Source organism: Thermobia domestica, unplaced genomic scaffold (assembly GCF_964235325.1).
Source record: "Thermobia domestica unplaced genomic scaffold, izTheDome1.hap1.1 HAP1_SCAFFOLD_399, whole genome shotgun sequence".
In the NCBI taxonomy this organism is placed as follows: Eukaryota; Metazoa; Arthropoda; class Insecta; order Zygentoma; family Lepismatidae; genus Thermobia; species Thermobia domestica.
This window is the reverse complement of record NW_027656109.1, coordinates 91,896-104,446: the sequence shown is the minus strand read 5'-3', so window position 1 is coordinate 104,446 and position 12,551 is coordinate 91,896. Positions and strand designations below refer to the sequence as shown.

Here is a 12,551-nt window from a genome sequence, read left to right as displayed (position 1 = left end):
GATGTGTTGATTCCCGTCAATTCTTTTTAATCACAAACTTAAAGTACATAGGAATTGATTAAAACCAAGCTATCGTTTATAAACATTACAATTTACGGAATTCAAACATAATTTGCAACCGCATACATTATAAAGACTATTATAGATAGTTAATGACAAATGCCTACCTTGAAAGGGTCGTAGTCCAATACACTCCATACCAGCGAAGCTGTGTGGTAATTAATTCCCTCCATCTGGAAGGGAGAAACTGTAGGTCGGACTTCGAACAAATTCGGATGGTTGCACACCTTCCGCAACTGCATTAGCACATTGATGACACTAAGAAGATTACCAGACGCTAACGTTTCTTTCGTCCTGAACAAAACAAGAAAAATTTTATTATAAACGTGATGGATAATTTGCACATTTAATGTTTTGTTTTGGTATTGTATACAGTGATATCTTACGAAAAATGGTGTTGTAATGCTGTACCCAAGCAAACTATGGAAAGACTGCTGGTGGTAATTATTACCTTTTATCTTCTTTCCCTTGTCGGAGGAGTAGCTATACACCACCAACTCCTCCAAAGATAGGAAAGGTATATTTGCTTAACAACATACTAAACTCAATTGAAAGATGTCTAAAGAAAACGGAGAATGTCGTTAATCTTGCAATTTTAAGATGTCATCGCCGTCTAACAACTTACTTTATGAAAGAAACTTCATCGAGAGATTCAATCAAGTATCAAAAAATTCAAGAAGAGGAACTCGAATTTTTCTTATCAGTGTTAAATTTAGTATCAATAAGTGCGAGAAAAAAAAATCAACTTACTTTGCTCTCGACATGAAGTCATCGTACAAATACCGCTGGCGCTTTGACAGTCTACACATGACAATATGTTCGAATTTCTTAGGCAACTGCTTTTCTACTTCAGTCTTCAGTCTGCGTAAAAGAAATGGACGTAACACCTGAAAAAGGATGGCAATCCACATTATAAAATAAACACGGTGTTCCAGTGACAGGTGTTTTCTACTTCATTTGGTTGCTGGATGCGTATCGTCATATGAGCACCAGACAAGCGTAACTCCATTTTTGTAGATTTACAGGAGGGATTTTTTTAAACAAATGTTTTAATAAGATGGTAAACACATTATTGAATAGCAAACAAGGCATGACAAAGTCAGGTTCAATGACACAAAGTGGCTTTCAGAACTCTAAATTTTTGGAGTTACGTTTCTTTTGTTCTCATACGACGATATTACGCCCGTCTTCTATCCTAAAAGACAAGTGTTCAGCTCTTGTGCAAGCCATGGAAAATAAACACTTTCCCAGACAGAATTTTAAGAAGCTAACATTTGTCTATGAGACATTTAGCACCATCAACTCAAAAAGAGAAAATGGCGTGCTCGTCTCAATAATAATTATCCGACTAAATTAACTTACATTTTAATCAACTCCATATTCGTTATAATAGCCAAAAAAATAGTATCTCTTTCTACATATTTCGAGTAACAATCAGATTATCCTTCATCAATAGAACAAGGTCTTGATTCAATCATGCATCGACATTCCTATTCGAAACGTAAGGTACTAATTATTTGAATGTTGTAAGCAACATAAAGGTGAATAAAGCTAATTTAAATAACTATTTCTTACGTTCTAGTAGTGATTTCTTAGAAGCTTCATCAAAAATAAAGATGTAGAAAAAAAAAGTCAGGTCTGGCGCCATATTGGGAAAAAATTTGATAGAGGAAGATTAAACTCATCGGAGTTGGTCAGTTCGGTAAAGAAATATATATATATATATATATATATATATATATATATATATATATATATATATATATATATATAATAGTGTAAATGAATAAACAAAAATACAAAATACAAAATGGAAGATCTGTATTATGACCTGTATTATAAAATTGACTATGTTTGTGACTTCATACTCCTTGAACTACCCGACCGATCTCGATCAAATTTTCAACATAGATGATGTTCGGACCTGGATAGTTTTTATTATATCACTTTGACAATGTAACTTAGGGGAGGGATTTATATGTATGATCGTAAATAACCAATATCAGTGTCGAATTCATAGTTTTCGGAGTCGATGAGAACAGTGACACTTCTGATACCGTGCCCTGCAACATGGGGGAGGGGGATATATAAAATCATCGAAAATGACCGATATTAGTGCCGAATCCACAGTTTTTTGGGTCGCTGTGATGAACAGTGACACTTCCGATGCCGTTCAAATCCAAATTCAGCCACATAGCATGAGGGAGACGAAGGGGAAGAAATATAAAAATGACCAAAAAGGCCGATATTAGAGTGTGTTATAGTAATAGTAAAAAGGGACTAATTTAACCCAGCGAAGAGGGTAATTGATGCTAGTAGTAAATATGTATAGATTAAAACTACGGTGGACCAGACAATATACAATATTACCACTGAGGAAGCCAACAGTTTTAAAATCTACAAATTCCACTCCTCTTTATACTATATGTTGCTACCTTCCGACCTCAGAATTTAAAGTTCTTACGATTAATACACGAAATTTCCAAAATTTGTTGTGGTATATGAGGTCTCATTGCTTCTCTCTTCTACATCCTTTATTACAGTTTTAGTGAGATTTGAACTTTCTTCACATATTAAGTTTTTTCCTTTCTTTTACAGAAACACAAAGTTCAAAATTATAGTGCCATAGGGGGATATCATTGTACTTACACTGATACAATATCACTATGTAACACGCTCTTTTCCAGGAATGAGAAAATCTCGAAAATAAATCAAAATTCCTGAATTGGGTTACCACTTCGTTAAAGATTCTTAAAATCCAATAAAACAGAGTGATGAGTATTTCTAAATATTATACACTATGATAATTTACAAATTTTGAATAGGTAATAAAGAAAGAAAGAAAAAAAAAAGCTAAGTTCTGTAATACTGCTTTGTTCCAACGAAATAACGCACAACTGACTCGGTTCTAGAAAATGACATTTAGGTTCTTGCTTAAGCAGTAAACCAGCAGTAAGATTCCGTATTATTACAACCTCTATATGTATCACTGTTCACATTGCTATTTAACAAATTAGTTTATTCGAAATCATAAGCTCAAGTTAGGATAACAATTTTATTATTTTAGGTCGGTTTATCATTACAAAACGGAGACAAGTTTGAAAAAAAAAAAAAAAAAAAACATCCAGTTTGATTAATAACTTAAGACAATTGTATCTCATAACAGTTTCATAAAGTTGCATATCGATACTTCAATTGATATATTTGATAATCACAAGACAGTTTCAGCGAATCGGTACATTAGTTACAATATATCAGACAAGGATTGATCTTGAGTAGCCAACTACGGAACTTTACAATAATTGCTCTCCGACTAAATTCGTATCATGACTGGTTTTACAGACAAGAAAAGGAAAAAAAAAAAAATCTACCAAATATTGATCCATCCCCTTTTTAATTATCTATGAAAAAAACTGAACGTTCCATTTCTGAAGACATAATTATCTAACTGTCACTCACATTCTACAATGTCCTCCAATCTGTGTTGCTACTGTATAACTCCAACTGAGTTCTAAAACTGTAGCATATATCAGATATGGCTTAAGCATTTAGCCCGCCCTCGGACAACACATTAAATATTTTATTTATGCACTACAAAGAAAAGAAAGGAAAAAAAGGGAAAAAAAATAATGGACAGCGAATTATGTACATATGGTATGATTGATGATAAGAAACGTAAGTACGTGACAGGATATTCTCAATACTAATATGGAACGTTATTGTTTTATTTATTTACTTTTTCTTTTTACAACATGCAAGAAAATTCATACTAATGTGGTGGATCAATTCATTAGTTTGTCAGTCATATAAATCTAAGAGCCACAAGGTGAAATCAACCTTCATAAAATATTCCGGAGCTAAGCTAATCATACCGTGAGTTTACAGTAACTAAGAACATGTACCGAATACGCAATAAGGGTAAATTCGCTTATATTTAAATGCATTCCGACTTAAGATTCATTCTATCATGCAAAATTTTGAATTGACTGTAAAGATTAATAGTAACGTGGAGACATTTATGGCAGATAAGTGAGATGCGTAACGCAAAGGAAATTTAGCTATCCATAGTACTTATATTGATCATTTCTCGCAAGATTACTTCCAAGAGTTATTAGTTTTTATAAAAATTTCCAAACAACTGTTGAATTCCACAATACACTCCTACGTCACCGACGCCATCTTGGAAGACGAACTTTTATCTCCATGTCAATGTGATTGTTCAAAATAAGAAAAATCAGGTTACCTGGAAGCCAGGTACAACTACTTACAGTCTTAAGGAGCCCGATAACAGCCCACTTTCCCTTCTCCAAAAGCCGGGAATCTCGGCCGTCACCCGTCTTCTCAAACTGAGGTTATATGTTTGCTTCCATCATGGCGATTTGCAAACATTAATGACCAGCGGGGGTGGATCAGAAAAGGTTAAATAAAAATTTTGTGAGAACTCGGCAACCGAAAGAGACTATTAAGGTTATTCCCAGATCACTTTTTGTATATAGGTTAATGGCACAAATCCAATAATTTCGTAATATACTAAATTTTCGACATCGAGTTCTCTCACCCACTTTTCCTGCTGGTGTGTTACTTTCTTCTTCTTCTTCTTCTTCTATACCTAACTACTCGTGCATTGCCTATTTTATGTATAATTAATTCACACTATAGTTAATTGCATTAATTTAGAAAAATCAGTATATCAACAACTATCATTAGAATTATGTTTGCTTTCTTCCAATTTAGTGATTTTACTGTTTATAAATATAATCCTAATACTTCTAACTAGCAGCGTTCACCCCGCTTCGCTGCGGTCACCCCGGAACGCAATAAACTTTGTTACTTAGATAATTTTTACTTTTTCGCTTTCAAGTGATATGATAAAAACCATAGAAGATTGCACTAATGTTAACATTATATCGCCTGTCATTTATGTTAACCCGCCCCGCTTCGCTGCGGTCACCCCAACCCGCCCCGCTTCGCTGCGGTCATCCCGGAACGCAATAAACTTTGTTACTTAGATAATTTTTACTTTTTCGCTTTCAAGTGATTTATAGCGCCTGTCAGTTATGTTAACCCGCCGAGTCACAGGGTCATGCGGGTTGCATATAAATACGTTTATTTTTATACCTATGATGAACTAATAACAAAGGATTTGTACGTATGGACACCTGAATGTTCAATTATCTCAAGACACTGGTAATTCAAAATTAAAGTGATATGATAAAAACCATCTAGGGTCCACATCCTAACAACCCCCCAAAAATGAAAGAAATCGGTTCAGCCGTATTAGCGTGATGAGCGGACAAAGGATTTTTTTTACGTATGGACACCTGATTGGTCAATTATCTCAAGACACTGGTAATTGAAAATTAAAGTGATATGATAAAAACCATCTAGGGTCCAAATCCTAACAACCCCCCAAAAATGAAAGAAATCGGTTCAGCCGTATTAGCGTGATGAGCGGACAAAGGATTTTGTGCGTTCTCTTTTATATATATAGAAGATATTATTAATCAATTGAGTTTGGTAGTACCCAGCAGAAAACTTCACTAAAGCTTCACTGAATTGTCATTATTATTAGGCCTAACGCTAGGCTTAATGCTCTATTGATGCTTACTTATAAAAATACAAGAATTTTGGATTGAAAATCTTGGTGAGTAACAATACTACAATTTTCAAATTAATAAAGTGTGTAATACAAATCCCCCTTTTTCTATTCAACCATTTAATATGATTTTGAAGTGTACTGGTAATGTTTCATTATTATTATCGTAATTATATTTGTATTACCGTAATGTAGTTCTTCGTCAGCACAATGCACATTGTGACACCGGTTAATTTATTTATACATAATTATATTCCGCCTAACAATATAGGTTTTACAAGTCAAACGTGTGCTCAGATATAGAATAATAGCCTATATCTATATAATTACGAAATATCAGAGAAAGCAAAGGTTTGCCAAGGTGTGCCAAACCGACCTAACAACAACTAACCTATGTAATTAACACAAACACACGAACATAACAATAATAAAATAAAATGGCACAAATGCACAATACGGGAGCCATCAAACATGTAACGAGTTTCAATATATGCATACCGGTATTAATATAATGTAATCGCTACCGGCAAACCGGTACGTTACATTTTTCCCAGTGGCCTGTAAAAAAAAAAAAATTCAGCAAAAAAATTTTTTTTATATATATAACTATTTAAAATCTTTTAACAGCTCCTCCCGTTTTTCATTAGAACAATTGAAAGGTTTCACATTTTGTAAATTTTGTGTAGGTACTTCTCTCCCCTTTAAATCTTTTAACGAAACAGAGTTATGATGCACTTTTGTAGCAACATAAGGCCCGGTATAAACAGGCATGTACTTGTGAGTAATTCTTTTGAACGCATCAGATAGAAAATGTGTTCGAACCATTACTAAATTTCCTTCTTTAATTTCTACCACGTTATTTTGTAATTTTCTTTTTCTTTTCGAAAACAATCTTGGTTCAACCTGAATATGACGTCTTGAATTCTCCATATTCTGCAATTCCGGAGGCCAAGGAAATTTTTCCCTAAATCTGTCAACAGCCGAAAAAGAAATAAATAATTCAGCAGGCGTACAATCAATGGCACTATTATATGAATAATTAAGTAAGTCTTGTGCAGTCTTCAACACCGTTTTCCATTTTGAATGATTATTGCTGCACAACAATCTTACTATTCGGTTCAATTCTCGATGCGAACATTGGGTTGTATGGAGAAATCAAGATATGACGTATTTGATGTTCTGCGAAACAGGAACGGAGTTGTTCATAAACGTAGAAGTACTATTATTATTCATCGACTCGGCAGTAACAGAAGGATACGGCGGGTGTAATGCTGAAGTAACCGAAGTTACCACCGGCATGTTAGGAGAGAAAGGAGAACTAAATATAGGAACCGGAGGACATTGGCCATATGATGGTTTCAAATTATACATTCCAGATACAGCATAAGGGACTGGTCCATTTCCATACACTAAAGGGTAAGGTTGGACTCCATTCATAGGTCTAAATTTGTTAACTCCATTCGTCCCCCAGCTTGATTTCACATTCCGATTCCTCCTCCAATTTTGACGTTGTCGTCCATTATTGTTTCTAAAATTTTGATTAGTTAAAGTTCGAAAATGGTTCTCGTTCTCTGAAGTTTCATTTTTCATCGGTTCTGTTTGAACAGCATTATCAATTCGAGTCGAGTTAGACTGCGAAATAAAAGTCTTCCTTATTTGTGGTTTCCTATTCTGAAATTTTACACCACTGAAATCTGGACAAGAATTGGGATTACATTCTAATTCCGCTATCCTTAGTATTAGATCCTGCACGGTAGTGACCGATCCTAACTTTAAAATTTTCGATTCTTCGCTTGGAAGACAATCTAATATTAGATCCTTTAATTCCTGATCAGAAGGCGATGTCACAATGGAGTTATACTTCTCTACAATATGCCGAACGAATCCCAACAAGGAAGAGTGTTTACTTTTGTCATACCGCAACGAATAGAGATGGCGCTTTTGTGCTCTCTCCATTCGCTCCGATATGTACTGTAATTTGAATAATCTGACAAAATCTTGAAATGTTTTGATTTGATTTACTACGCTTCTATACCAAATCTTAGCTGACTTTTCTAAACATCTTGCAATTATATATAGGCGGTCCCTATCGGTTAATACATACATATTCATTGTCTGCATCAAATCATCTAAAAAAATTTGTGCCACTCCCTGAGTTAGCTGTCCGTCAAACCGTGGAAAGTGATGTAATTCGCGCAGGTAAGATCCCGCACCCATTTTGTATGAGGGACTGTTTTCCCATTGTTTACTTGTCTTATCTAGATCTGAAGTTTCCATTTCTACATTATCATTTACAACTATGTCTGCCTTTTTACATTGCATGACGCACGGTTCGCGACACGACGTCCTCTTTCTACCGGTTTTATTCCTAAGCCGTTTATTTTTATTTTTATATTTATTTCTCTCTTCATCAGAGTCAGATGATGAAGATAGATTTATGTGTACGACGTTTTCTTCTCGGTTAATTCGCGTCCCATCTAACATGAATACCGGAGTCTCATTGTTTTCATTAGACATGTTATTCTCGGTTCTAACCGGCTTCGATGTTTTTCCAATTAAATTCTGGTCAATGGGGCTCGACTGATCTGAATTATTTTTATTTAGGTGATCATACACTAAAGTCTTTAAACTTTCAGTATTTCTTTAGCATAAATCGCGCCCATGTCGATATGCATCAACTATGTCCCTTTCTAATACTTTCACCGTGTTCGTTGTTCTCTCATTTAATTCATACAACTTCTGGGTTTCTTCAGCTTGTTGCTCTTTTACAAATTTTGTTTTCAGATTAGATAAGGCCACCAAAAAAAAATTTTTTTTTTAAATATAAGTTTCTAAACCCTCTTATTATCGCATACATATAATCCTTTACACTCTACAGTAACTATAGAACCACAAAACGTAACTTAATGAACCAGTAGAACCATAACAAGAACAAAACAAGCGAAAATCCACGTCTACAATTTCACATTGGGGGAGCTAATACAGGCGGTGAGATTCTAGCCTGTCTAATCCTATGAAGTGCTTCTAGCCACTTCCAGCAGTGGTTTTTAGTTATCATATGTCTTCGACCCTGGCTAGAGCAGTTTCCTATCAACCATATAAACACTTTCAATCTCTTTAAGTTGAAATCCCTACTCGTTATTCGGTTAGGTTTCTCTATCCCTTTTCTCTGGTTTCTAAATTCAATCATTCTTCTTTTATCACAAATACAGGAGAAAATCTCAAGATCATCATTTCTTATACGAAATTTTACAGTATCTATTCGACTAACATTCGCCACCTTATTATATAGATCTTTTTCATAATAAGCATACATTAAAGAGCTATACAAACTTTGGGGTTCTTTTAACAAATATTTATTAACACCTATCAACTTACATCTACTACTACAAACTAAATCTATCACTACTTCTACATCATTGTAATCAGCCTCATCCGTTAAATTATTATTATTAACAACATAGATATGAGACCTAAACTCAGGCGCTTCTAACGCAGCCATGTCATTTGTTTGTAAACTACTATTTGTTTCATCTAAGACGCCACAAAAATTTTTGACTACTTGGGTATCTGTGTGTCCAATACTATCAGTTAATTGTGACCCCATAGCTCTTATTTCTGTTCCGTTAGTAGCGAACTCAGTTACCACTTCATTCTTTAATTCGGTTTTCATAGAAGAAAATGATTCTTTCAGAAATACAATGTCATTACTCATCCTTGACATTTCTGATTTTAATTCACCTATATTAGTTGTCATTTCATTACTAATTTCCGTTCTGATAGATGACATTTCTGTTTTTAAGTCACTTATATTTGTCGCTATTTCTGCTCTAAATGAGGACATATCTAATCTCAACCCTGCAATAATCGTTGTTAACTTATCTAAAAGAGGACCACCCCCTATTTCGATTTCTGGGACATTTTTTTGGCTTTTCTTTTCTACCAGTAACAACAATGTCATCCTGACCTACAACAGCATTGATTTCAGCCTGTACATTCATTTCAGTATTTACTTCTCTATTTCCTTGCATTTTACATGTAACACAATACCATTTGTCCTCCGATTGTCTTAGAATCTCTAATTCAGCTGATGACATATTCAAACATTTTATATGGAACCACTGGTCACAGCTTTCACAACAAATAGCTACATTGTCTTTAGCACTACTGCTATCACAACAACTGTACTTTTCTGGTTCATGTCGTCTCACTGATACTTCACTCATTTTTTTTTTTTACATAGTAATTGGGTCACGCATCTCCAATATCTACCACAATTATCCCCACTGTAATTACAGAATCTCACACCAGTATTACATACTACAGCGAAGTTAATAATTATCCTTGGTTAAGGGTCGCCACTTTGTTACAAGTTCCTTGACGACTACTTCTACTAGCTCTCGCATATGCGTTGGAGGTGCACTTGCGTGGATGCAAAACAGTCCTGTATCAGTATATGCATGATTATACGCAGTGGCGTTATACATCCAATGATACCTATTAAGAACATTAGTGTATAATCGTGTGTACATTCCTTTGCCTGGTCCTCCAGCACTGAATGAGCCACCTCCACCCATCATCATATTTAGGGTACAAACTGCAATGAAATCTGGGTCCTGATGAGAGCAACCTTCGAGCCCAACAACCACATGAGCAAGTTCTGGAAGGCCAGATGGACCAGCGTATAAAGGAATATCACATTCCTCCTGTATTAGCCCTCCTGTATATTGAGCTACGGAGCGATCCACTTCTATATTTCTTACAGGACCAACTAGGCTTTTGTCCATCTCCCAGATAGGTTTTTCTTCCACGAAGTATCTTTGTACACTGTCGACTAATGCTTTGTGTTCTACACCAACACCAGCTACTACCATTGCCGGTAGCGATTACAACTACGGCGTTTCATAAGTGACTTTCAAACGAAAGTACTCTCGCTCTGAAAATTAATTTGTGTTTCAAAACAGTCTCCTTTTAGCTCGATACACTTTCGTATATCATTTTTCCAACATTTATGTGTCTTCTAAAAAAAATAAAGACTTCTCTAATGTGGCAAAATAGGAGTTTGTGTCAAGCACGATATTAGATGTGAATCGAATTCCACGAGCCAGGTCTTTGGATCTCTGAAAAGGATGAAGTTGAATTGAGAACATGGTAGACGATGCAGCAGTCCATAGTGTACTTCGACGGCCGGCAAATGTAAAGGTAAGGACTCAGCCACAGATTTATCAAACGCTTCTTTTATAAAAAGTGGGAATACAATACCCCGGTACATCAACTATTTATTGATTTTAGAAAGGCGTACGACTCGGTTAGGAGAGAAACATTATACAACGTTCTTGCAGAACTTGGAATACCGAGAAAGCTAATTAGATTAATTAAGATATGTTTAAATGAATCCCCAAGTAAAGTCCGGGTAGGAAAATTTTTGTCCACGAGCTTTCACGTCGAAAATGGCCTGAAAGAACGAGATGCGTTGTCGCCATTATTATTTAACTTCGTTTTGGAATACGCTATAAGGAAAATCAAAGATAGCAACCAGGGCTTATAGAGCAAGAGCCCAGACACATTTATTTAACCCAACGAGGCCAAAAGGTTTGAAAGTCGATTCTAATGGGAAAAAGTCTCAGGAATTCGAAAATGTAACTCTTACAACTGTAAACCAGTCACGATACGAGCTACAGGGTGTTTAAGAAGTAAAAGTGTTACAATTGTAAGATTTCACCTCATATAATTTAAAAAATAATAACTTCATTATCGTTCAAGATAGAAACTTCTTTCTTGCTTTATTTCCGAGAATATACTCCAGATCTCAATCTCAATAGTAAAAACTTTCTTTATATGGCCGCCATTTTAAAATATGGCACCTGAAAACGGAAAAAGTCATTTCTGAACTACAATTCTTGTGTTTCAGGACTAATAACTAGGAAACAACTATGTTTTCGAAAATTACTTGAAGTAAATTTAATTAAGCATTTTAAGAGCTTGCAAATGACACCTATATCATTGCTATATCTTTAAAAATAATTGAGCTAATTAATTTTATGTAGTGTTATGTGTATTTGTTTTTAACTTAAATGTGAAAAGTTTTAGGAGATTTATAGCAAGAGTCCATACACATTTATTTAACCTAAGGACGCCAAAAGGTTTGAAAATCGAATACAATGTAAAAACGTCTTAGGAATTCAAAAATGTTACTCTTACAACTGTAAACCAGCCATAATTCGCGCTACAGGGTGTTTAAAAAGTTAAAATATTAAAAATGACGCTCTAAGAGTATTTATTTAGCGCAAACTGTTACTTGAAACTGTAAAAGTAATTCCTAATAGAGTCATGTTTCAAAATGCTTATAATATTATTTTTACACAATATTTAACTTTTTGTGTTATACAGGGTGGTTCGAAACGGCTATTTTAATACAAATTCTAATAAATACCGAAATTAACTGTAGGATCATACAAGAGTATACATATTGAAACTGTTGACAAACATGTGTTAAAGCAATTGACAGACTTGTAATTTTTTTTTCTTAATTTTCATCACTTTCACTTTTAATATCTTCCTCCCTGGAAGATCCACTCTGAACTTCTTCGTCTGTATCATAGTCACAATCATCATGTTCTGCTGAAAACTGGTGTAGTATGTTTTGAGGAATTTGTTCGCCCTCAAACCACACAAATTCATAATTTCCTTCAATTATACACCAAGCATTGTCTTCAGCCTAAAGAGAACAGGCTTCTGGATGTTGGTATTTTCCCATAAACTTGCAACATAATTTGCTCTTTTTATTTTTTGCATTAAGACTGGTAGTGATGGTGGAATAGAACTCTGATCAACTCCTTTTATGTTACCCAGAGGGTTTTTACCTTTGTCAGGACCATACTTTCTTACAAATAAA

At 34.7% G+C, this 12,551-nt stretch overlaps 1 protein-coding gene and 1 pseudogene across 9 annotated transcripts in view; both read right to left on the bottom strand.

Annotated features, from left to right (window-relative positions):
- Positions 1-12,551, bottom strand: part of LOC145676825 (chromatin remodeling protein domino-like) — a 106,609-nt gene that overhangs the window by 36,026 nt on the left and 58,032 nt on the right. For all 9 annotated transcript variants that reach the window (XM_081747608.1, XM_081747606.1, XM_081747605.1 and 6 more), the window contains 2 exons: positions 811-947; positions 168-354 (listed from right to left, as the gene is read on the bottom strand). In XM_081747608.1, coding sequence (XP_081603734.1) covers positions 168-354; positions 811-947 — 324 coding nt within the window. The remainder of the gene's footprint in view (positions 1-167; positions 355-810; positions 948-12,551) is intronic.
- LOC145676827 (mitochondrial-processing peptidase subunit alpha pseudogene) lies at positions 9,988-10,550 on the bottom strand (annotated as a pseudogene).